The sequence below is a fragment of the Dipodomys ordii genome, unplaced genomic scaffold (genome assembly GCF_000151885.1).
Source record: "Dipodomys ordii isolate 6190 unplaced genomic scaffold, Dord_2.0 Scaffold333, whole genome shotgun sequence".
Taxonomy (NCBI): Eukaryota; Metazoa; Chordata; class Mammalia; order Rodentia; family Heteromyidae; genus Dipodomys; species Dipodomys ordii.
This window is the reverse complement of record NW_012267549.1, coordinates 392,149-418,608: the sequence shown is the minus strand read 5'-3', so window position 1 is coordinate 418,608 and position 26,460 is coordinate 392,149. Positions and strand designations below refer to the sequence as shown.

The 26,460-nt window shown below is 48.8% G+C and overlaps 2 protein-coding genes across 2 annotated transcripts; both read left to right on the top strand.

Moving 5' to 3' along the window:
• The first annotated feature begins 468 nt into the window (after nucleotides 1–468).
• Nucleotides 469–5,251, top strand: Gdf2 (growth differentiation factor 2). Its single transcript, XM_013036664.1, has 2 exons — nucleotides 469–811; nucleotides 4,302–5,251. The coding sequence occupies exons 1-2, from the start codon at nucleotides 469–471 to the stop codon at nucleotides 5,249–5,251; spliced, it is 1,293 nt and encodes a 430-aa protein (XP_012892118.1).
• Nucleotides 5,252–15,539: 10,288 nt separating this feature from the next.
• Rbp3 (retinol binding protein 3, interstitial) lies at nucleotides 15,540–24,839 on the top strand. Its single transcript, XM_013036670.1, has 4 exons — nucleotides 15,540–18,587; nucleotides 20,760–20,950; nucleotides 22,739–22,881; nucleotides 24,517–24,839. Exons 1-4 carry the CDS (start codon nucleotides 15,540–15,542, stop codon nucleotides 24,837–24,839), a joined length of 3,705 nt encoding a protein of 1,234 aa, XP_012892124.1.
• Nucleotides 24,840–26,460: the final 1,621 nt, after the last annotated feature.

Below are 26,460 nucleotides of genomic sequence, written 5' to 3'. Positions count from 1 at the left end.
CCCCTGCTCTTTCATCTTCCATGTGTTTTGTATTGTTGCTTCTATATTTGGAGAATTTTTCAGTCATGTTTCCTGGATGCTTTGTTCTTGTGGCCCAGGAGATGAGGCATGTGTCATTCTTGTCTGGAGATTCTTCTGAACAGAGCTGGCAAGGAAATGAGAACAGATCCTAATGAGGAGCGATGACCCCTTTAGAGAAATGCAGCGCCTCTACAGTAGGCCATGTCCTTCCCACAAACCCTGTCAGATGTTTATAGAGTCTTCATTAACAGAGCTCCCTTAGATAAGAGGTCAGAGCACAACATTGACAGCTAGATAAGAACAAATGGAGGACCGTCCGGGGACAGCGGGGGAGAGCCCAAGCTCTTTGCAGAGTGGTCAGCAGATCGGACAATGCAGGAGGCCCGCTCTTCCCTGGCTCGCTCCTGCTACCGGTAATCCACTGCGGTCTGCTCTCCAAGACCCAAGATGTCCCTTAGGGCACTGTGGGTGGCCCTGCCCATGCTGTTCCTGCTGGCCTGGCCCATGCAGGGCAAGCCGCTGCAGAGCTGGGAGCCGCCATCATCCACATTCCCCCATAGCTTGCAGGGGGAATCCAGAGACGGGCAACAGGAAGGCATCTTTAACCTGAAGATGTTTCTAGAGAATATGAAGGTGGATTTTCTGCGCAGCTTAAACCTAAGTGGGGTTCCCTCCCAGGACAAAACCCGAGTGGAACCACCCCAGTACATGATTGATCTGTACAACAGGTATACCAGCGACAAGTCATCCACCCCGGCCTCCAACATCGTCAGGAGCTTCAGTGTGGAAGGTAGAGTTGACTTGTTTTGTGGGTATTTGGGGGTAGAACTCACTGGCCCCACAAACTCACTGCCAAGGGGGGCTTGCTACTGGCCGCATACTGCTCTTCAGGTTGTCCTTGAGATGAACTGCAATAAAATAGGATAAAAATGGAGTTCTTTAACTCACCAGCTACATCTCCAGTGCTCCACATTATATGTAGTTAATGCCTACCCTACAGGGCAGTGGAGATCACCAGGCCTGTCCATCATTGTGAACGGTTCTAGTGGCCATCTCTGCCTGGGTGGATCCTCCTTCTTGGGCTATATTCTGTATTCAATGGAGTAGGTGCTCAGCTTTGTAGGTGCCCTTCCCCTCCCCTCCTCTCCCCTCCCTTCCCCTCTTTTCCTCTCCCCTCCCCCATCCTCTCCTCTCCCTTCTCACCCCTTTCCCATCCCTCCTCCATGTCTCTCCCCTCCACCCATCCTTTTCCTCCCCCATTCTTTATTACCCCTTTCCCATCTTCTCTCCCTCCTCTCCTCCCCCAACTTCTCTCCCTCCTCTCCTCTCCCCTCCCCTTCCCCCTCTTCTCTTCTTCCCTCCCTTTCTCCCTCCTCTCCCCTCTCCTCCTCCTCTTCCTCCTCTTTTCTCCTCTTCTTTCTCTTCTTAATTTCTCCTTACTTCCCATTCTCCTGCTCTCTTTCTGTACCTTTCCTATTTAAAAAAAGACAAGATATTTAGCTCCCAGGAAATTGGTATCTTTCTCAACTTTGAAATCATGAACTTTTTTTCTCTTATAAAAGGGTTTTCAAAACCCAGGTAAAATATTTGGATAGAAAGAGTCATTATTTTTAAAATATTCACTTCCCTGACTTAGGAATGCTAGAAGATAAACATCACTAAGGCTTGTGTCCCCTAATTTTTCAACTTGACCTGGCATAGACTAGGAGAGTTCCCAAATCGTGAAGCTTGAGCAATCAGGGCTAAGTGTGCTTGCCCAAGTGAAAAATCAGGCTGATGGATTCTGCCCAGGCCCCAAACCTGCACAGATAGCTGCCCTATCCTGCTACTGCAGCATTAATGAAAAGCCAGGAGGCCTGAACCCATGGCTTACACCTGTAATCTTAACTACTCATGATCCTGGTTCAAAGTCAGCCTGGGTAGACAAATCTGAGAGACTCTTATCCCCAATTAACTAGAAAAAAAAGCCTGATGTGGAGCTGTAACTCAAGTGGAAGAGGACCAACCTTGAGCAGAAAAAGCTAAGCAAGAGCAAGAGGCCCTGAATTCAAGACCCAGTACTGGCAGCAAAAAAAGATAGTTATAATAATAAAAATATAAGTGGAAACTTCTGAAGACAAACAATTTGCCAGTTTTAAACTAGTTATATTCTGGTAGATTCATTCCATTTGTTCAATTTTACTATTAAGCACTGCTCTTAGTCTCTTACTGTGCTTAGTTTACAAATTAAATGTTATAGGTGAGCATGTATACATAAGAAAGGAGCCCAGTATGTATGGAGGTCAGTATGACACCCTCAAGCATCTTCTGGGGGTCTTGGTACGCAGCTCCTGTGCTTAGTTATAGAAGATAGTCAGAAACTACAATTCTCTTCTCTCTTTGAGGTTGATCTATAGGTTAGTGTAATGGCCAAGCATTACTCCAAGAGAAATGGGAAATAGAGATGATTTTATGGCTAAAAGACAAGCCCGAGTTTTTGCTGATCTGACAAAGTCATCAGGGAAAATACATATGCTTTCCTCTAACAAAAAAATACCCTCTGCTTTCACTTTGCTTTGGAGTGCCAAATCCAACTGATTTCTCTGTACCCTGCTTAGATTTGAGATTTCTTACCTCAGCTTACTGTTGGTTTTGCATGATTCTCAACCAGGTTTCTCCTTCGTGTACAGGCACTGAAGAACTTCACTCTCAGGTTGACAGTGGTCTTTTTAGTTTGTTGTTTGTTTGCTTAGTGCCAATATTTGAACACAGGGCCTGCCTATATGCTGTCCTTTAGCTTTTTCACTCAAAGCTGACACCCTACTATGTTTATTGCAGCATTATTTACCATAGCTAAGATATGGAACCACCCAGATGCCCCTCAGTAGATGAATGGATCAAGAAAATGTGGTATATATACATCCATCAGAAAGAAGGACATTGCCCCATTTGTTAGGAAATGGAAAGACCTGGAAAAAATTATATTAAGTGAAGTAAGCCAGGCCCAAAGAAACATGGGCCCCATGGTTTCCCTTATTCGCAATAACTAGTATATGTCTGAGTCAAGCAGAAAAGTTCAGATAAGTTGATGTTAGGGAAATGAACCCTAAGATATGTATTCAAATGTTTTTTTCTTTCATGCAATTGTTTCTAACATATTTATAAGATTATTTCTTTGTTGCTTTGTATGTCCCTCCCCCACGGTATAACCCCTGCTTTCACTTTGTTTAATGTCAGTATAATTTGTGGAGGGGAAGGGAAAAAACAAATGGTTCAACTAGGGATACAAGTGGACCCATTGCAACAATGAAATGTTCAAGTCCTTATGTTGAAAATGAACTTTTACAACTTTGGTGAGGGGGGGAAGGGGCAAAAGAGAGGAGGAGGATTGGATGGGGGGTGACGGGGGAGGATGGGAAGGGATGGGAAGGGAAACAAAGGAGGAGGCTACAATGCTTGATAAGAAATGTACTCATGATCTTGCCCATGTAATTGTAACCCGTCTGTACAGTATTTTCACAATAAAAAATAATAAAGTAAAAAATAAATTTTTTAAAAAAGCTGACACCCTGTCACTTTAGCAGCATATCCACTTCTGGTTTTTTGGGGTGGTTAATTGAAGATAAGAGTCTCATGGACTTTCCTTCCCACACTGACTTTGAATCATGATCATTGGACCTCAGCCTCCTGAGCAGATAGAATTATAGGCATGAGCCACCAGTCTTCTCTGTAATTATGTGTTTTATGCTTTGCTTTCTGTGAAGATACTCTTTACTAGCTGTGTACACTTCAGCAATTAAATACCTTGAGTCACAACCTCTCTGTATGTAAAAGTAGAATAAAAGAGTCTTCAAGAGCAAGTATAAGAATTAGTCATATATAATATTATATATTATACACATTGCAAACTGGGAGTGAGAGAAGGGGTGACACTGTCCAAAAAGAAATGTACTCATTATGTGACTATAACCCCTTTGTCCATCACCTTTATAATAACAACTTAAAAATAAAAACATTATGCAAAGCTCTTAGTATAGTGGCAGGCACATAGCAGATGCCCAATCCACAATGCACAACAGCAGCCAGCAGCCCCAATTGCTGGCACATACATGTGTTTTTCCTTGGGAAATCCTCTACAAAAATTGCGAAACACTCTTGTGCTCAGGTCTTATGTGAAACATGGTAGAGATAATAAAGACAAAAATTGTCTTCCTGCCTACCGCTGCAACCAAACCATAAGACCACTTTAGCATCATGCAAACAGCTCCAGCAGATGCTTATCTCGTGTTTTTACATTTCAGATGCTGTTTCTACAGCTGCTACAGAGGACTTTCCCTTCCAGAAACACATCCTGCTCTTCAACATCTCCATCCCCAGGCATGAGCAGATCACCAGGGCTGAGCTCCGTCTCTACGTCTCCTGTCAGAATCACATGGACCCCTCTCATGGGCTGGAAGGAAACATGGTCATTTACGATGTCCTGGATGGAGAAGGTTCCTGGGAGGAGGCGGAGACCAAGACCTTCCTTGTGGCCCAGGACATTCGGGATGAGGGCTGGGAGACCTTGGAAGTTTCCAGTGCCGTAAAGCGTTGGGTCCGAGCAGATTCCACCACCAGCAAAAATAAGCTCGAAGTGACGGTGCAGAGCCACCGAAAAGCCTGTGATACACTAGACATCAGTGTGCCCCCAGGTTCAAAAAATCTACCCTTTTTCGTCGTCTTCTCCAATGACCGGAGCAATGGGACAAGGGAGACCCGGCTGGAGCTCAGGGAGATGATCAGCCATGAGCAAGAAACGGTGATGAAGAAGACATCCAAGAACAGCTTTGGCGAAGCAGGTGAGAGCCACGAGCAGGAAGAAGAGGAAGATGTGGATGGGCACCCTGCCATAGTATCATCTTTAGCCAGGCGGAAGAGGAGCACTGGGGCAGGCAGCCACTGTCAGAAGACCTCCCTGCGGGTGAACTTTGAGGACATCGGCTGGGACAGTTGGATCATCGCCCCCAAGGAGTATGACGCCTATGAATGCAAAGGTGGCTGCTTCTTCCCTCTGGCTGATGACGTGACACCGACAAAACACGCCATCGTGCAGACCCTGGTGCATCTGAAGTTCCCCACCAAAGTGGGCAAAGCTTGCTGTGTGCCCACCAAACTGAGTCCCATCTCTATCCTCTACAAGGATGACATGGGGGTCCCCACCCTCAAGTACCACTATGAGGGGATGAGTGTGGCAGAGTGTGGGTGCAGGTAGTACTCACCCCTTGGGACTGGGGGAGGCAGGGAGGGAAGGGGGGTCTTAATGCGAAGCTCTGTGTCCCCTTGGGAACCACAAGGGTTAAGTCGATCTGCACGCCAGCCTGGAGATGGAAAGGAGCTTTCTGCCCTTCTGATGCCCTACACAAAGCACGTGCCCTTGCATTGTACTTTGGGAAAGATGAGGAAGTGGACACGTGGAGGTGGGGACAGAACAGGAGAGCTGGAAGGGCGGTGGAATGAAAGGGAAGTGATGGACCGGGAACAAGAGTTAGCTGAAAACTGAGAAATTAGCCAGAGGAGAATTGATAGACCGATGATGAGGAGACATTCATGGAATGAATTCATAGAGTTCAAGGAGTTGACTCCAGTAAAAGAGTGCGGGTGTAGCTGCGCACTGATTATTCACACCTGTAATCCTAGCTATTCAGGAGGATGAGATCTGGTTATCAAAGTTCAAAGCCAGCTGGGGCAGGAAATCCCTGGGACCCTTATCCCCACTAACCACCCCAAAACTCTAGAAGTGGAGGTGTGGCCTGCAAGGCAGAGCACCAGCCTTGAGTGAAAAAGCTGAGGGACAGCACCCAGGTCCTGAGTTCAAGTCCCAGTACACACATACACACACACCACCACCACCATCACCACCACAAAAGAGTGAAAAGACAAAGGAAATCTCATCCTGGCATAGCATATTACACCCCTATGTGCTGGGCATTATGACCTCCAATTTATAGATTCAGAAACCAAAACTCAGGCAGGTTCGTTTGTCCTGGTCAGTGGTTTGATCCCACCCCAAATCTGTGGGACACCAAACCCTGGGACCTTTCTGGGTATCCCATGCATCTTAACAGGCCACCTGGTATTGAGGGTACAACTGGACCTGGGAGTCTGACCAGAGCTGGGTGTGGGTGGAGTGCTTATTATGTCCAGGGCAGAACCTGCCAGATCTGTGCTCATGCCATGACCAAATGCTTTATTATATCACCCTGAATTCAGCTGCAGGATGGAGAGACTGATGGCTTAGAACAGCAGCCCTCTAGTGCATGGTGCTCTAGCCTGAGTGGCTTTGCCTGTTTGTGCAGTGGGCAAGGATTCACACAGGACCATTTGCAATCTTGGAATCAAACTCATTGTTGGTCTGAGTGACAGCCTATGCTCTGGGCCTCTCTTAATTACTCATACAGAACAGCCATCTCCATAGCAAAAGGCAGTCAGAGGCGTTCCCAGCCAAGGACTTCATGAAAGTACGTACAGGGCTGGGGATTTGAGTTGGTTGGAATTAAATGTGCTCTTGGTTTGGTATTTGAAAGGTTCCTATTTTTACTCCTTGGTGACCTACACTCAAAAGATAAGACAGCCAGCCTTCCCGGGTGAGGACTCCTGGCCTGGAGAACTCTGTGCTTATCACTGTCATAGGCTCAGCCTGCACTTGCTTGATTCCTTGAGTAACATGCGCCATCCCCCACTGACCCCAAGAGAGGACAGTTTTCATTTCCTGTGTTTCATTCTCTTGCCCGTTCTCCTGGCCACATATGGGACTACATGGAAACTGGTGAAGATTTCACCCCATGGTCTGCTGACCTCTGTCCAGAGCGGGGCGGCTTAGGAGAAGCCTGGGTTATTCCTATTGGTTTACTCTAATTGGCCACTCCCCCATATTTAAAATGTTTTGAATTTTTTTGTGTGTCAAATGTTGACACGAAACCAATGACCAACTTTAACACACGCTACCCCCACCACTCCCCACCACACGACACAAAACCACAAGGAAGCACTGTTGTTTAACTACTGGAGTTAAAGAAAATATGAATTTTTGGTACCAATGAGGTAGTGTGGAATCATAGTGTTCACAGCCGGGTAATGACATCTTCCAGGCCTGCCTGTGTTTCTGCACCGATGGGAAAGTTTCACATGGAAATAAAGTCAAATGTCTGTCTCCTGGCCTTTTCTGAATATGAGACAGGAGCTTGTGACTCCTCTAGCCCCGCATCGCTGCTTCCCCCCGTGTATAAGCCCCTTCTTCCAGGTGCTGTCACTTTACCTGGGGCAGGAAGCAGAAAGGAAGGACGTGGCGTGTCCACAGAGATGGAAAGGCACAGGTGGGCCATGAGTGCACATTGGGGTCAGGGGACATGTCTGTATATATGGGCTGTGTATACAGATGGGCTTGTGAGCAGCAGTTAAGTGGATGACAGCAGTTAATGGTTCCACCTTCCTCTACCTCCATGCATTTCAGAGAAGGCTTGCCAGGCTCTCACTAAGACACACAAACAGCCCTATGTCATTTGCCCCTTGTTCTAAGGCCTGAACTATTCCACCAGCATCTGTCTACCATACTCCTGCTCAGGCACCCAGCTCCAGCCAAGCCCCACCCATAAGGCCATTCCCTGTTCTCCACCCATTGGCTCATTGTCCTGTCAGTCATTCCCCCCTTCCTCCCTAAACTCCCAGCTGTACAACCCACTTTCTGTGAGGAAGGCCTCAGCTCCAATACCACCCACTTCATGGCTCCCTCCAGATGCTCAGCTCTCTCTTTCTGGCTCAGGGGAGGGCCAAGGTGCTGTTACACAGTTGTCACAGGCCTGATTTGGAAGCCACAACCCTCCTATCCCAGGCTGCTTATGGCTGTGAATCCTCCGGAGCCTTTCACCTTGGTTAACCCCAGTGGGAATCCTGGCCTCAGGCTCAGAACTAAGTGATGGTAGTCAAATGTGCAAGGCCAGAGCATGCCAGAGGAGAACCAGGATCTGTATGTTCTCTGGCTTCTATCTCACTGGGTTATTCTTTACATAAGAATCACCAAAGTTTATTCATCCATAGCCAGAGAACCAAATTATCACCATTCATTCATATAACCAGTGAATCCCCTCTCTACTGACGAGTTCTTTCAATACTGCATCAGAAACATTCTTAAGCATGTTCCTCTTTCTTACATGAGGGTGGTGATCTTGTATTGTCACATATATGAAGAAGCTGAAACACAGGGAAGCGAGGGCCCTCTATGAATCCACACATTGAGATGAAAAGGCTAACGGGCTGTCTTCTGTCTTCACTGTGATGTGTCCTCTTTGCCAGGAGTGAGAGGAGAAGGCAAACAGGTGCTGAAAAAAATGGGCCAGGTAGACACATGGAGACAAAGGGACACAGAAATGTGGAAGACAAAGGCAACCAGATGTGCCCTGAGTGCCAGCACATACATCTTGTGGCTCTGGACAATAGTCAGCACAACAACAGAACATTTTTATGTGGTGTTTTGTGAGCGCAGACTATGGGGGGTATCTGGAGGCATCACACTTTGCTAGAATCCACTAGCCCCATGCTCCTGAGGGAGCTAGGATTGGAAGCCCTGTTTGTGAGACCAAGCCTATATTCTTCCTATGGCTCTTCTGCCATCCAGATGGCTTTTTCAAGGTTAAGGTCAAAGTCACAATGGCAGCCTAGGTATTTAGGAGGCTGAGATCTGAGGATTGCAGTTCCTAGCCAGGCCAAGTAGGAAAATCTGTGAGATTTATATTTCCAACTAGCCAGCAAAAAGCCAGAATTGAAGCTGTAGCTCAGGTGGTAGAGCGCCAGGCATGAGTGAAAAAGCTAAGGGACTCCATCCCACGTGCACGCGCGCACACACACACACACACACACACACACACACACACCTGTGTGTGTGTCATACTAGCAGACAGAATCAAAAATAGCAGAAAAATAAAAAACCATCATTTCCAGGCAAATGCCGCCCTCCTCTGGGCACTCTCCTCCCCAGACTCTGCTCTCCCTTGGCTCTGCCATCCCTGGGCATTGCCATTTTAAGCTGCAATGGGACGTCCTGTGGTCAGCAAGGCACTTGTAGGGCATCACTCATGTGAGAGAAGTTCTGTGAACAAGGTCACTTGACATGATGGCCGTACTGCTCCCAGTATTCTCCCAGACCTGGCTGCAGGCTTAATTCCCCTGAAGACTGGCATGTGTTCTTTGCTTTCCAAAGCTGGCTTACACATGTAAGTTGGGGAGGGCCTGTCCCCCTTATCTTGGAAGTTCTTTTACCCTGAGTGAGCACCATAGAATGGCTCCATGCCCAAGTTATCCAACCAGGTATATTTTTTCTATACATTAGATTCTTCCTTAGACTCCTGCCCATAGGCTTTTCACACATGCGTCCAAAGGTGACTTCCTTGGACACATAGGTTCCAATACCATCCTCTTAGCTGCTCCTCCAAGCTGCCACAGTGTGATGATATTTGATGTTCTACTGATAAGATTGCCAAGCTCAACACAGAACAAGTGACTTCCCAGGCCAGGCAGCAGCAGAGGCTGGGGCAAACCCATTTCAGGCTGCCCTCTCTTCCCAGCAGCTCCTGCAATAGGCGGAGCTGCTTGCTGTGCTGGCAAGATAGATAGATAGATAGATACATAGGTACATAGACAGATAGATAGACAGATACATAGATAGATACATAGATACATAGATAGATAGATACATACATACATACATATACATACATGCATAGACAGAAGAAATAAGCAGGGTTGTGCTGACCTTTTCTTTTTTATGAGAGGCCTGAGCAATATGGGCTTTGGTTACGGAGCATGTATCTGCCATCTGGATACCTAGCCAGCTTTACAGGCCCTAAGCTAAGTTTAGTGTTCTATAGCATTTGAATGAAAGAAAGAAAGAAAGAGAGAGAGAGAGAGAGAGAGAGAAAGGAAGGAAGGAAGGAAGGAGGGAAGGAAGGAAGAAAGAAAGAAAGAAAGAAAGAAAGAAAGAAGGAAGGAAGGAAGGAAGAAAAGAAAGAAAGAAAGAAAAAAAGAAAGAAAGTAAAAAGAGTGAACAAGGAAATTAAGCTGGGCACCAGTGGCTCATATCTGTAATCCTAGGAGGCTGAGATCTAAGGATTGTGGTTCAAACCCATTCAGGTAAGGAAAGTCTGTGGTACTCTTATTTCCAATGAACTAGCAAAAAACAAGAAATGAAACTGTGGCTCAAGTGGTAGAGCATCATTGTTGAGTGAGAAAGTTCATGTCCTGAGTTCAAACCCCACAACCAGCACAGATAGATAGATAGATAGATTGATTGATTGATTGATTTCCTTTATAAAAGCTGCATGCCTTTGGGCATATATCTCTTTCCTTTTGTATACAATGATAGCCACTATAGATAATAGGTTTTTGGTTTATGTTTATTATAAAATACTAACCATCTTCCCTTGATTTTTAGGTAATCTTTTCTTTTCTTGGGATTGGCTAGCATTCTACCACTTGAGCTATGACTCCAGCCTGGCTTTGTGCTGGGATCTCTTGGAGATAGAGTTTTGTGGACTTTTCTGCCTGGGCTTGGATTTCATAGCAGTCCTCTGAATCTCAGCATCCTGAGCAGCTAGGGTTATAGGAGTAAGAAGCCAGCATCTGGCCTTTAAATGGGCTTTTGAACTACTATAACTGTGTCTCTCTTACCTGCTGCTCTAGGAGCTCTCTATGGTAGCCCTTGGTTGGGTGTGACAGTGGGTACCACGGCATACTGAAAGGGACAGTCTTGCCCACCATCCTTAGGGACTGTCAACCCTGATCCTAAGGGTCTGGTCAGATCTGCCCCTCTTAGTTTCCTGTGTGTCTGTTCTTCCTGTTCCTTCTCCACCCTGTTCTCAGACACTTGGTTATAATGCTGGCCACCCACCACAGATGTGCATGCAAAGCCCATTTGCTCATCCTTCCTGACTTTGGCCTTGACTCTCCATCTCAAATAAAACTTTAGGAAAGACTTTTTTGGGGGGGAGGTCTGGTCGTGGGGCCTGAACTCTGGGCCTGGGCACTGTCCTCTGCTCTTCAGCTCAAGGCTAGCGCTCTACCACTTGAGCCACAGTGCCACTTCCAGCTTTTTTCTTTTTGCTTATGTGGTGCTAAGGAATCGAACCCAGGGCCTCAGGCATTCAAGGCAAGCGCTCTACCACTGAGCCACCTTCCCATCCCATGGGAAAGACTTATATCTACTGACAGTGATGTTGTGGGTCTTGCCATCTGTCTACCTGACTCCCTGCTGGGAGCCACGGGGTCTGCTATATCCAAAATGCCACCATTAATATAGTAGAACAAGTGCAAATGTGCTGGAGAGAAATCAAGACTGAAAGCCCTCTGGCATTCCTTAAAGAAGGGCCTAGAAAGGGGTTTTCCTTCCAAGCTGCCAGCCTAAGATCTCAGAGACTTAGGACTCAAGTCTACTATAGTCAACTTTGATATCAAAATGACTGGCAATCGCATGTGTTACTCTTGCTACCTTCTTCCTTCCTCACTTTTGAAAAAAAAGACATGACTTCAAGGCTTGTCTGGTTTAGTGTGTATGAATCTGGGTACTAGGTAGAGGTAAGAATTTGGAAAGAAGTCTTGCCTGTAATCCTAGCTACTTAGGAGGCTGAGATCTGAGACTCTTAATCTCCAATTAACTAGCAAAAACCAGCAGTAAGGGTATGGTTCAAGTGGTAGAGTGCTAGCATCGTGTAAAAATGCTAAGGGACAGGGCCCAAGCCCTAAGTACAAGGTCAGTGCCAGTACAGAAAAAAATAGTAGTGATCTATGCAATGGAATTCTCCATAGTGGGAAAATAAACAAGCTAGAGGGATACTTAGCAATCTACATGCATCTTGAAGGTATGCTGAGTGAAACAAGCTCCACAAAACAGTACACGTGGTATGATTTCATTTGTATAAAATTCTAGACACCGAAAACTACTCCAGCCTGAGTACAGAAAGTAGATCTGTGTGTTCTACCGATGGGGATGGAGATGTGGAAGGGGCAGAGATCCAACACAAAAGGAGCATGTGAGGGATTAGAAGGTGATAGTTTCATGGGTGTCTATATGTGACAAATTGCATGAAATCATCCACTTTATCTCAGGACAGCTTACTTGATGTCAATTATGCATCAAATAGGTGAAAGAAATTTAAAAAGTATATCTTTATTATACAATTTATAAGTTACTGAAAATGTAATCAAGAAAACAAACATGTAAGCCAAGTGCTGGTAGCTCACACTTATAATCCTAACAACTCAGGAGGCTGAGATCTGAGAATTGTGGTTCAAAAACATCCCAGGGAAAGAATGCCTGTGAGAATTTTATTTCCAATTAACCACCAAAGAGAGCCAGAAATGGAGCAGTGGCTCAAGTGGTAGAGCACTAGTCTTGAGCAAAAAAAGGGGGGGCATGGACAGGGCCCAGGACCTAAGTGCAACCCCCAGGACTGGCACAAAACAAAAAGAAGAAAAAGAAGAAGAAGAAAAGTGTATATGGCCTGAATCCAAAAGTACTGGTTCACAACATTGCTTATAGAAGAAAACAATGAAAGTGGTTATAAGGTATATTTCACTAAGTATCTTGGTCTCTTTTCTGCTGCTATAACTGAATGCCTCAGACTAGATAATTTATAAAAAAAATGGGAGTTCATCTAGCTTACCACTAAGGAGGCTGGGAATCCTGAGAGCATGCTCTGGCTTCTGGTATTGGTCTTCTTCCTTCATTTTAGCATGGTGGAAGGTATCACATAGTGAGACAGAGTAAATGAGCTCCCCTATCTCCTCTCATATGTCTCAAATGCCTTTGGGGGTGGGTGGGGGGCACACTCATGACCTAGACATCTCCCAAAGGCTCACATTTAAATGTCACAACACATAGCGTTGAATTATGTTTTTAGCTCATGAATTCCAGAGTCCCCACCCAAGCCATGGCACTAGAGAAGCAATGACTGCATCACCAAGAATTATTATGTACTGATTAAAAGGATGAGTTTAATGTATACATTTGAACCAGGAGAGATGTTTACTGCAAGTGTTGAAATGAGTAAAATCTAATGAAACTTACTGTGTATACTATTCTGGGCTGGCACTGAAAGATGGATGGGTGGGTGGGTGTGTTGCACCCACAAGGGTCTGAATAGATATCTCTCTTGCAAGTGTGTTTCTGTCTATGATCCTAAAATAGGAAAGGATAATGCATAGCTAGTGGTTATTACTGCTCCTGAATTTTATGTTCTGAGGTGAGTTAAGGAGACTTCTGCCTTCCGTTCATGTCCCCTCTCACATATAACCCAGACACTGGGACAACTGAAGTTTGAAGAAGGCAGGGAAGGGACCCTCCTACCTGCCTTTGGCTGTGCTTCTAAACACTCCACATCCTGGCCCTAGTTGCTGTCTGCCTCAGACACCCCAGGAACCTACAACAGACTTTGGTATTTTTCTCATACTACCACAAACTTTGGATCATCCACACAAGAAAGCCCAGCCTCAGCTCCAGGCCTCCTGTTATGACACTACATCTTTGTACTAAATTGTTCCCCCAAGAAAGCCTATTCCCAATCATCTTTGCCCACAGCCCTTCCTGTTCAGAGCATGGTCTGGGCTCCAGCAACAACAGAGAAACACCCTCAGAAGATCTCAGATTACAAATTCAGAGTTGGATTTCCTTAGATGGAGGTAGAACAGGAGGCCGTGTCTTTCCAGGGGGCCTGAGGCAGTACAGCACATAAACAGCATCCCACCCCAGCCTCATTCTGACAATAAATCACACTCTTTCCCATTGGCTGCAAACAGTGAAGAGAAGTGACCAGATGTCACTTGGGCATTAAACAAATCCTAATGAGCTAAAAATATGTTTGTTTTAGCTAATTGACCTCTTTGGCCTTCATAAACCACTTGGTAAACATCCTCAGATAATGATTTCCAGAGAGCAGATTGTGCAGAGCAAGCTCCCCTGTCTCCAAGCCCAACATCCCCAGCTGTCTGCTGAAGCGCACGGGACGCCACCTGCTGCCCATTCTGCACAGGCAGCTCTGAACTGTGTTCCCTGCCACCGGCCATCTAGTCCACGTCTAACCAGGGTGGCCTCATCTGCTGCAAGAAAGAAACAGCCCCACTCAGAGGGTTGCATGGGCAAAGCAGGGGTTCCAAGTCATAGCTCCAGGGTAGAACATTCTGGAGTATCCATCGGTAGCAAGTCAGTTCCAAGCAACACTCAACATCACTTCCTTGAGAAGAATCAGAAGCTGGGAGCTAGAGAGTCTGTGAGGTACGTGGGTCCACAGTCTGCCAGGTGCTGGTGGCTCACATCTATAATTCTAGCTATTCAAGAGGCTGAGATCTGAGAATTGTGATTCCTCCAAGCAAGCTGGGGTAGGAAAGTCTGTGAGACTCTTGTCTCTAAGTAACCGCCAAAAAGCCAGAAGTGGAGCTTTTGCTCAAAAGTGGAGCACCAACCTTGAGTGAAAAAGCTAAGAAACAGTGGCCAGGTCTTGCATTCAAGCTCCAGTACTGGCACCAAAAAAGGAGGAGGAAGAGGAGGAGGAGGAGAAGGAGGAGGAGGAGGAAGAAAGGAACAGATGTGCTCTGAGCAGGTAGGGGCCAAGTCCTGGATTTGATGTAAGGCCTAGTAATGCAAGGTGTCAATTCTTTCTCCAACTGCAGAGTGACCTGTGCAGTTACTCCTAAGACCTCAAAGCAAACATTACTTCATCAGGAGTCACACTGGTCACACCTACAGTGGCCTGTGGTGAGATCTTTGAGGGGTATATCTGGATCTCAGAGGTGTTAGCAGGTCTTAGGAATAAATGGCAGATCCTGAGGTGAGCAACAGCCCCTAATCAACCTCTCCACTGTCTCCACAGGCTTCTTCCCACTGTCCCCCCCAACCTATGGCTCACCTGAAAGTGTGGGTTCATTTAGTTATTGAATTCTTTGTAAAACAAAGGATCCAGTAACTTGCTGGATGTTGAAAAGAACTTTATACAAATGTAACAAATTTTCTCACTTAATCTCCTCAATATATAAGCTTCTTTCCTAGTCCTACAGTATAGAAGAGAGCAGATCCCAGACCTCCACTACTGAGGACCAGAGGCTCATAAGAGGTCATCCAGGAGGGTGGGGAAATGCTACTTATTTGTAGGTTCCTTTGCCAGTTAATAACATTACTTTAGGAAGCTCTGGTACAAACTATCAGTTTGTAAAACACAGCAGAGAAACTCAAACAACTCATTCCCATTATTTTACGGCTCAACACAATGAGATCCACTGATCCTTCCAATCAAATTACCCCGGCCCCTTCTCTCCAGTCTGCCCCAGGCTGATGCACTTGAATTAGACAGGATTAAAGGCTTACTGGAGCTAGAAGCCTCATCTCCACTCCTGAGTTGAGCCCTAAACCTTCTGTCTGCCCACTGAGAAGGACAAGGAAGGAAGGCAGCTCAGAGCAGAGCACAAATCTTGTACTCTGTAAAGCAAGCTTCTGTTTAGGAGCAAGTCTCCTGGGGAACCCAATGATGAAAGAATGGGTCCTGATCTTGTCCATGCTGCTCTGTGGCCTGGCTGGCCCAACACACCTGTTCCAGCCCAGCCTGGTCCTGGATATGGCCAAGGTCCTCCTGGATAACTACTGCTTCCCAGAGAACCTGATGGGAATGCAGGCAGCCATCCAGCAAGCCATGAAGAGTCAGGAGATTCTGGGCATCTCAGACCCTCAGACACTGGCCCACGTGCTGACAGCTGGGGTACAGAGCTCTCTGAATGACCCCCGACTGATTATCTCCTATGAACCCAGCACCCTGGAGGCTCCCCGGCAAACCACAGCACCCAGCAACTTCACCCAAGAGGAGCTGCTAATGTGGCTGCAGGAGAAGATACACCATGAGGTCCTGGAGGGTAACGTGGGCTACCTGAGGGTGGATGACCTCCCAGGCCGGGAGGTGCTGAGCAAGCTCGGAGATTTCTTGGTGGCCCACGTGTGGAGCCAACTCATGGGCACCTCTGCCTTGGTGCTGGATCTCCGACATTGCACCAGCGGCCACGTCTCAGGAATCCCCTACGTCGTTTCCTACCTGCACCCTGGGAACACGGTCTTGCACGTGGATACCATCTACGATCGCCCCTCCAACACCACCACGGAGATCTGGACCCTACCCAAGGTCCTGGGAGAAAGGTACAGCGCTGAGAAGGATGTGGTGGTCCTCACCAGCGGCCGCACCGGAGGAGTGGCCGAGGACATCGCCTACATCCTCAAGCAGATGCGCAGGGCCATCGTGGTGGGGGAGCGGACCGAGGGGGGAGCCCTGGATCTCCAGAAGCTCAGGATAGGCCAATCGGACTTCTTCCTCACCGTCCCTGTATCCAGATCTCTGGGCCCCCTGGGCGGAGGTAGCCAGACCTGGGAGGGCAGTGGGGTGTTGCCCTGCGTGGGGACACCCGCCGAGCAAGCACTAGAGAAGGCCCTGGCCATTCTCACCTTGCGCCGCTCCCTGCCAGGGGTCATCCAGCGCCTGCAGGAGGCCCTGCAGGACTATTACACGCTGGTGGACCGCGTGCCAGCCCTGTTGCACCACCTGGCCAACATGGACTACTCAGCAGTGGTCTCTGAGGAGGATCTGGTCACGAAGCTCAATGCCGGCTTGCAAGCTGTGTCTGAAGATCCCCGTCTCCTGGTGCGGGCCGTCGGGCCCCGAGAGACATCTTCAGGGCCGGAGGCTGGAGCTGAAGATCCCCCCGTGACAGGCTCTGAAGTGCCGCAGGATGAGGCGGCCCGGAGCGCCCTGATCGACTCTGTGTTCCAGGTATCGGTGTTGCCGGGCAACGTGGGCTACCTGCGCTTTGACAAGTTCGCGGACGCCGCGGTGCTGGGCGCGCTGGGGCCGCACGTGCTGCGCCAGGTGTGGGCCCCCCTGCAGGACACGGAGCACCTCATCATGGACCTGCGCCACAACCCGGGGGGGCCCTCGTCGGCCGTGCCCCTGCTGCTGTCTTATTTCCAGGGCCCCGAGGATGGCCCCGTGCGCCTGTTCACCACCTACGACCGTCGGACCAATGTCACGCAGGAGCATTTCAGCCACCGGGAGCTGCTGGGCCGGCGCTACGGCAACCAGCGCGGCGTGTACCTGCTCACCAGCCACCGCACGGCCACGGCCGCCGAGGAGTTCGCCTTCCTCATGCAGTCGCTGGGCTGGGCCACCCTGGTGGGGGAGATCACGGCGGGCAGCCTGCTCCACACGTGCGTGGTGCCCTTGCTGGAGGCGCCCGAGGGCGGCTTGGTGCTCATCGTGCCCGTCCTCACCTTCATCGACAACCACGGGGAGGGCTGGCTGGGCGGAGGCGTGGTGCCCGACGCCATCGTGCTGGCCGAGGAGGCCCTGGACAGGGCCCGGGAAGTGTTAGATTTCCACCGCAGCCTGGGGGCCCTGGTGGAGGGCACGGGGCGCCTGCTGGAGGCTCATTATGCCCGTCCGGAAGTGGTGGGGCAAACCAGCGCCCTGCTTCGGGCTAAACTAGCCCGGGGAGCCTACCGCACGGCGGTGGACTTGGAGTCCCTGGCCTCGCAGCTCACGGCTGACCTACAGGAGGTGTCTGAGGATCACCGCCTGCTCGTGTTCCACAGCCCCGGGGAGCTGGTGGCAGAGGAGGTGCCCCTGCCGCCCCCCGCGGTCCCCTCTCCAGAAGAGCTCTCCTACCTGATCGAGGCTCTCTTCAAGACCGACGTGCTACCCGGCCAGCTTGGCTACCTGCGATTCGACGCCATGGCCGAACTGGAGACAGTGAAGGCCATCGGGCCGCAGCTGGTGAAGCTGGTGTGGCAGAAGCTGGTAGACACGGCCGCCCTGGTTGTGGACCTGCGTTACAACCCAGGCAGCTACTCTTCGGCCGTCCCCCTGCTCTGTTCCTACTTCTTCGAGGCAGAGCCCCCTCAGCACCTCTACTCCATCTTCGACAGAGCCACCTCGAGAGTCACAAAGGTGTGGACCCTGCCCCAGGCTGCCGGGCAGCGCTACGGGCCCCACAAGGACCTCTACATCCTGATGAGCCACACCAGCGGCTCGGCCGCAGAGGCGTTCGCTCACACCATGCAGGACCTGCAGAGGGCCACGGTCATCGGGGAGCCCACAGCTGGAGGCGCCCTCTCCGTGGGCATCTACCAAGTGGGCAACAGCCCCTTGTATGCCTCCATGCCCACCCAGATGGCTCTCAGTGCCACCACTGGTGAGGCCTGGGATCTGGCTGGTGTAGAGCCTGACATCACAGTACCCATGAGCGAGGCCCTCAGCACCGCCCAGGACATAGTGGCCCTGCGTGCCAAGGTGCCCACCGTGCTGCAGACGGCTGGGAAGCTGGTGGCTGATAATTATGCATCCCCCGAGCTGGGGGCCAAGATGGCTGCCAAGCTGAGCGGTCTGCAGAGTCGCTATGCATTGGTGACTTCCGAAGGGGCCCTGGCAGAGATGCTGGGAGCTGACTTGCAGATGTTGTCGGGAGACCCACACCTGAAGACAGCCCACATCCCTGAGGATGCCAAGGACCGCATTCCCGGCATTGTACCCATGCAGGTGAGATACAAGGGAGGCAAGCCCTCACCCGATTCTGGGAGTGAAGTGCGCCTAGTGAAAGACCAGGGCTTCCAGGCTTGTTTCTATGTCATCTGCCAGTCATGTCTTTTTTCCTGTCTGGCACTATGTCCCATCTACTTTTTGAACACCTTTGTAGAGCATTTGCATTCAAGAGAACCCAGTGTGAACTGCTAGGGTAAAGGAGGACTTCCCAGTTCTGGTTGGAAGGCAAGAGTTTGCGAGGGTTTTCAGCATCAGTGTTGGGGAGGAGGGAAATCAGTAAGTTTCCTGAGGTCCTGAGCTATGGTTTCCTCCACTGCAAATATAGGGTTTGTGCTCATGCTATCGGCTTCAAGGGTTTGTATGAGTCAGGGCAAAGCTGGAAAGTGAAGGCAGGGGCTGAGAAGGAGGCAGAGCCCCAGCCTCATGGCTTCAGAGCTAAAATATGGAGCCTAGACACAGGCCTATCTTGGCTAGAAGCCCACTGCCCACCTCCTCCCTCCCACAGTGCACAGGATGTGACCTGAGTCCACTGCCCACCCCCTCTTTCCCACAGTGCACCGTGTGTGTCCTCAGCCCACTGCCCACCCCCTCTCTCCCACAATGCAAAGTGGCACTGAGGTAGGCACAGGACGAGAATTCAAGGACAAGAATTTCAGAAGAAGGTTGCTATAGTCAAAGTAAGGTAGAGTGCGGCCACTGAGGGTGGGTAAGGGAAAGTTCTTTGCACCAGTAGCCAAGGGAGCTGTGAGATTCAGGGTCTCCACACTCGGTAAGCACTGTCAAAAGCATCACTGTTGACATCTCTCCACAGTTTTCTCATGAGTGATGCTGTGTGTGTGTGTGTGTGTGTGTGTGTGTGTGTGTGTGTGTGTGTGTGTGTGTGTTCCCAGTGAGTGGACAGGGCAGCACAGCCCTGGTTTTCTTGAAAGGAGACCTGAGGGGGGTGGGGCCTTGACAGTTCACAGCTGACAGGGAGGTACTCACTGAGCAGGAAGCCAGATGGGTGGGCAGGGGAGGCAGACATGGGTATGTATTACTGAAGCTACTTTGCTGAACATAGCACGATGAACTCACCAGGACCCACACAGGTCTGAGGAACACATCCTGGAACTGTGCCTCTGCCAGTAAAAGAAATCCAGCAGGGCCAGTGGCCAAAGGTCACCTTGGAGACATGGGTCTTGTGTGCTCACTCACAAGGTAATGGCCTGGAGCAGAGTGTGGGCAGGCAGGGCTGCTGCTAGGCGGCCTGCCCATGGGGCTGGACAACCTGCTGCTGTTAGGGGCTGGGGGCAGAGTCTCCACCCATGCAGGAGGACCCTACGTTAGATTTACAGAACCCCCAATTTCCACATTTCCTGCTTGTTCCTTTCCATCACAGCCAAGTTTCACAATTTGGATCAATAGTCATCCCTTAATGGTTGTGTTACCTCAGGCAAGTTACTTAATATCGCTGTGCTTCAGAGTCCTCACAGAGAGAGTAGAATAATGGCATCCCCTCTACATGGTGATTGTGAGTGTGATAATTAAGAGCTGCAAAGTGTCTAGCCCAGGGTCTGTCCCCTAGAAAAGGTAACTTTGCCTTCCCTTCCAGTCCCAGTGTTGGAGAGGAAGATGAGCCTGGGCATATTGGAAAGTGTCTAATGGGTTTGGTGGAGCCAGAGAGGAGATTGTATGTAATACTTTCAGTTCTGAACACCATGATGTGGGGTTGGCAGATCTGAGCAAGGAGACTGCTAATAGACCCAGGCTCATAGTAATCCACAAGATATGCTATTGTAAAAGTCCTGGCCCATTGATTCCTTTAAGAATGTTAGTTTCCTAGCCATTCCTTCTGTGTTTCTCAGGATATAAAGTGGACCCATGGCTGGGTACCAGTAGCTCATGCCTGTAATCCTAGATACTCAAAAGGCTGAGATCTGAGGATCACAATTTGAAGCCAACCCAGGAAAGTTTGTGAGACTCTTATCTCCAATTGATCACCAAGAAGCCAGACATAGAGGTATGGCTCAGATGATAGAGTGCTAGTCTCGAGTCAGAAAGCTAAGGGACAGTACCCAAGCCCTGAGTTCAAGCACACACTCACACATACAAAAGATGGACCAATGGCTTCCCTTTCTGGGTTCTGCAATTGGCTCTCCTGTTGCTGAGCTTGGCCTCTCATTCCTTCAGATCCCTTCCCCTGAAGTCTTTGAAGACCTGATCAAATTCTCTTTCCACACTAATGTGCTGGAGGACAACATTGGCTACCTGAGGTTTGACATGTTTGGGGACTGCGAGCTGCTCACCCAGGTCTCGGAGCTGCTGGTGGAGCACATCTGGAAGAAGATCGTGCACACGGATGCCCTGATCATTGACATGAGGTCAGTGAAGTGGTTCCAGGCCACGCCTAGCCCTCCTGGGAGACATCCAGAAATGTGGGCCTCAGTGGGGAAGAAAAGGTACCCTGAGACCAGGGCTCAGACAGCAGACCAGGGGTTCAGGTGTAATTGGCCAGGAAGGCCCCCACACTGGTACTTTGTTTAAGCTCTTCTAATGATCTCCATGTGTATTTCTGGTTCTGGCCCTAGCAATTCGATGGGAGGGAAAATATCAAAAATGCTGATACCCAGGCCCCACCCAGCCCCCTTCTATCAGCAACCTAGGAGCAGAAATAGTATAGTTGACAAGCTTCCCATGTGATTCCAATGACTAGTCATGTTTAGGGCAGCCAACCCTCCACCTGTAGCTGAACCCAGATCATACAAAGGCAACCTATTGCTGCCTTCTTCGTGACAATTGCAAGAGAAATGGAACATAAACCATTTTTCTGCTAAAAGAAATCTTCTTTGTCCCCAGAAGGACGTCTTCAGCTAGTGATATCCCTTAGTTTCCATAAGAGCATGCATACTATACCAAACTTCCATCACAGAGCAGCTCTCCATGTTTCCAATGGACCCCATGTAGAGGAGCCCGCAGACTCAAGCCTCCTGTGACTCCCAAGTCCATCTTGGACATAGGCTGGACACCTTCCATGGGTTTGGGGAGGGGCAGGCTGTTCCTCTCTATGGGGACCCTTCCCCCTCCCCTTGCTGCCTATCAGAGAGGCAGCAAGGTAAGTGGTCTGGGAGCACCCAGACCAGGTGCATGGGTCTCAGTCACCACTAGGTGGCAATAAAATCTGTGAGGCAGGTTTTTTCCTCCTGGAAGGTAAATCATTTCCCAACAGATGGTTTAATGTATGCCTAGAAACAAGGTGGGTGGATCTTGTGGGTCTCTGAGTATTTTGTGCCACAGACCTGTTAGGGAACATTTAAGCCACTCTTATGTCAAGTTCTTTTCTGATTAAATTCTAGGTGCCCGTACTGGGACTTGAACTAAGAGCCTAGGCACTATACCCTTAGCTTTTTTTTTTTTTTAACGCTCTACCACTTCAGCCACAATCCAAATTTCAGCTCTTTGTCAGTTAATTGGAGATTAGTGTCCCGTGGACTTACCTACCCAGGTTGGCTTTGAACTATGATCCTCAAATCCCAGCCCCTTGAGTAGCTAGGATTACAAGTGAGAGCCACCAGCACCTGGCTATCACACATGTTTTTAAAGACAAGAAGGCCAACAGGTGCCAGTGGCTTATATCTGTAATTCTATCTACTCAGGAAACTGAGATCTTGAGCATCATGGTTCAAAGCCATCCCAGATAGGAAAATCCGTGGGACTCTTTTCTCCAATTAACCACCCAAAAGTGAGAAAGTTGAGCTGTGGCTCAAGTGAGAGAGCACTAGCTTTGAGCACAAAAGCTCAGGGACAATGTCCAGGGTCTGAGTTCAGGACCAGCACATAAGTGTGTGCATGCATGTGGGCATACACATACATACACACACCAAGTATTAACACGTGATCAGAGGAAAGGGCACACTATTCAGTAGTCTCTCAGTGTATTTGACCACAGAGTCTCTTAGTGTCAAGCGACTAGTGTTCTGGGAATCACTTCAGGCCATGTCCCACTCTATGAAATTCTGAAGGGGGAAGAAGGGATACCATATTCAGGCTGTCTAGAATTTAAACTCTCCACCGAGCAAGGGTTCTTGCTGCAGCAGGATATTGCAGAGGGGTATTGAAGTTTCCCTGTGAGCTCCCCTCTACCATGGTGGACCCCATTTCCTTTTCTTCAGGTTCAACATTGGTGGCCCTACCTCCTCCATCTCTGCCCTGTGCTCCTACTTCTTTGATGAGGGCCCTCCCATTCTACTGGACAGGATCTACAGCCGGCCCAATGATTCTGTCAGCGAACTCTGGACTCATACCCAGCTCGCAGGTACATGAAGATTTCCCCTTTTGGTTATCATTCTAGATGCTTCTGGAAAATTGGAGAAAGATAGCTTGAGATTAGGTAACAGTGACCAAAAGAACATAAATCTCCTAGCCTGGCTCATGCATTTGGTATAATGACATTTAAACTCTGCCCACTGTCTGTGGTACTCATTTTCTGAAGTAGAAAAATGTCAGTTGACTAGATTAAATATCTTGTTTAGGTCACTCAGCTCATAAGTAAAAGAGCCAACATGTGAACGTTTCTCTCTAATACCAGCATGACCACCCACTCTGGATACTATAACCACAGAAATAGAAGCATCTCTCCAATCAATCACTAAATCCACCAGTTTTCCAGCCTTCCCTTTTCTGCCTCATCCTAGAGAAATGTCTGAAGAAACAGAGACAGCCTCTGAGCTTTATAGTCCCAGAATTCACAAAACCCCTTCCTGGGTAATGACCTCCTCCGTCCTTCTCTAGCTCAGCATGCAAAACCAGTGATTCTCAGATCTGACCACAAGAGGGCACTGGAGAGGCCAATAGGGGGTGCTTAGGACCTGGGGACTCTGCTGCCTTAATTCCTGCACTTCCTCCTTACACAGTATTGTATCATAGCTTCTAAGCTACATACCCAATAATACTGCAAAATGTAAGCACAGATCAGAGTCCTGTGAATGTTTCATCCAAGCCAGCATCTGTGGCTAGAAATTGAAATTAACTCAGATTTAAAGGTGGTAAGATACTGGAACTTTGTGTCCACTATGGGAGCCAAAGGCCATCTTGTGCTCAAAAGACTTGGAAAATCTACTATTGGGGACAAGAAACTAAGCAAAATACTTCATTAATGCTTTTCATTTGGTTACAGTCAAAAGAATCATATATTGAATATCTTGGGTTAAATAGTTCACAATCAAAATTAACTTAATATGTTTTCTTTTCTTTTTGTGCCTGTAGTGGGGTTTGAACTCAGAGCCTGAGCACTGCCCCTTAGCTTTTTGACTTAAGGCTAGTGCTCTACCACTTGAGCCACAGCTTCACGTCTGGCTTCTTGGTGGTTAATTGAAGATAAGAGCCTCATGGATTTCCCTGCTTGGGCTGGCTTTGAACAGCAATCCTCAAATCTCAGCCTCCTGAGTAGCTGGGATTCAAGACATGAGCCACTGGCACCTGGCTAATCTGCTTTCTTTGTACTTGTTTGATATACTATGGGAAACCTTCAAATGGCGTTGACAGCTGTTAGGTTGTGCTGTCCTGCAGGGCTGGGCTGCCGATGCTAAGTCCCAAATGTTGCCATTTCTGAGGGTCCAAATCGAAAGGTCAGATCCAGGGTTCCCATTAGTTAAGATGGCAAAATACACATTGGCACTTAAGAAATGCCAGGACTTTCTCTTCTTCTCTTCCTCCGATGATGAAGGAATCTGCCTGGCCGGGGTGAGGGGCTCGAACACTAAATGCTTATAATTCAGCACACACTCCTGTTTCCATTTCATAGAGGGCTCAGAGAGAAACCAAGGGCCCACAGGTGGATGCAGGCACTCAGACTCCACCTCCTCCCCTCTGCCCCACAGTTGGGCCAGCCAGAGAAGGCAGGCCTGTGGATCATGACTTGACCCCATGCTGAAGGGTCTCTGTCTTCTAGGTGAACGCTATGGCTCCAAGAAGAGTGTGGTGATTCTGACCAGTGGCATGACTGCCGGAGCAGCTGAAGAGTTTACCTACATCATGAAGAGGCTGGGTCGGGCCCTGGTCATTGGGGAGGTGACCAGTGGGGGCTGCCAGCCACCACAGACCTACCATGTGGATGACACCCACCTGTACATTACCATCCCCACAGCCCGCTCCGTGGGAGCCGCGGATGGGAGCTCTTGGGAGGGGGTGGGTGTGACCCCCCATGTGCTAATTCCTGCGGAAGTGGCCCTCGCCAAAGCTAAGGAGACACTCCAGCATGCCCTTCGAGGCTGAGGTCTGTGGGGTACCAGGAGGGCCTGTATGGACAGGGCTGGGGTATCATGCGACACCAGAAAATCCCCCCTGAGGTTGAGATGCAGCCCAGAAGCCTGCTCACCCTCAACAAGGTTGAGCACCGAGGGAGCCCTTGGAATTCATCCCCCCACTACTCACTACTGCCCTGTTCCTCCTTGCCCGGAGCCTCACAGACAAGAACATCCCCCGCCCCCAGAAACAATCTCCCTGTGTAGTTATTTGAGGGAGGTAAAATCCAGCTCAACCCTCACCCAGTCTGGTCCTCAAATTTCCACCAACAACAGCTCTGTGGATAGAATGATGGGAGAAGAAAACAACCCCACTGGCAGTTTCTAGTAGGTACTTCTATCAAAAGCAAATGAAACAAACGACTCATTTAATGGTAAGCCAAGGAGCACCTTGGTTTACAATGGAGTTATATTCCTATACACTTAATCTGACTGAAAAATATTGCTAAGTCAAAATGCATTTAAGCCAGCTCTGGTGGCTCACATCTATAATCCTAGCCACTCAGGAGGCTAAGATCTGAGGATCGTGAATGGAAGACCAACCTGGGCAGGAAAGTTCATGAGACTCTTATCTCCAGTGAATCACCAATTAATCTCCAATTAAGCCAGAAGTGGAGCTGTGGCTCAAGTTGTAGAGTGCCAGCCTTGAGGAAGATGCTCAGGGACAGTGCCTAGACCCTGAGTTCAAGCCCCAGGTCCAGCACACACACACACACACACACACACACACACATACACACACACACACACACACACACACACACACAGAGCATTTAAGACATGGACAAACTTACTGTGAAGTTAAAAATTTACAGGTCAAGGCATCATAAATTGGAGACTATCCGTATAATGTATTTAACCCAGTGTGAGCTATATTAACATATCCACAGTAGTGTTATTTTACCAATAATCAATATAGCAATTACAATGAATGGCATGTTTTTGTTTTTGTTTTGCTGCTACCAAAGTTTGAACTCAAGACCTCATGCTTGCTCACCTTGCTTGTTTGGCTGGTGTTCTACTAATTGAACCACACCTCCAGATCAGCCTTTAGCTAGTTATTTTGGAGATGGAGTTTAACAGTCTTCTCTGCCTAGCTGGCCTCAAACCTCAATCGTCTAGCTCTCCACCTCCTGAGGAGCTCAGATCACAGGCGTGGACCTAATTAGCACCCAGTCAAATAGCATGTTTGTGTACAAAGTCTTTGGAAAGGGCTATATAGCTCAGGGGATGAGCTAGATCTGCACCTTTTCAGTGTTTGGTGGCCACCTGAAGCTGTGGCTCCTGAGAGGCCAGAGGCTTCAAATCTTTGAGCATCTGTCCCTGCTAAGACTCTACCTATGCTGACATGTGAGTGTCTCTCTCCTGACATGCTGTGTAGCACTGTCTACTCACCCTAGCCTCATCCTGCCTGACACTGGCAGGACACCTGGCTCTGAGTTTAGATACATCGTGACACAAACATTTCTATATGCACAGGAAGGAAGTCTATGTTAGTGCCACCTGTGGTCCTCAGATGCTCACACTCAGCCAGCCCAGGGAGGGTCTGAGGAGACCAGAGGCTGGAAATAAGGCCCCTAGCTGGTGCTCTG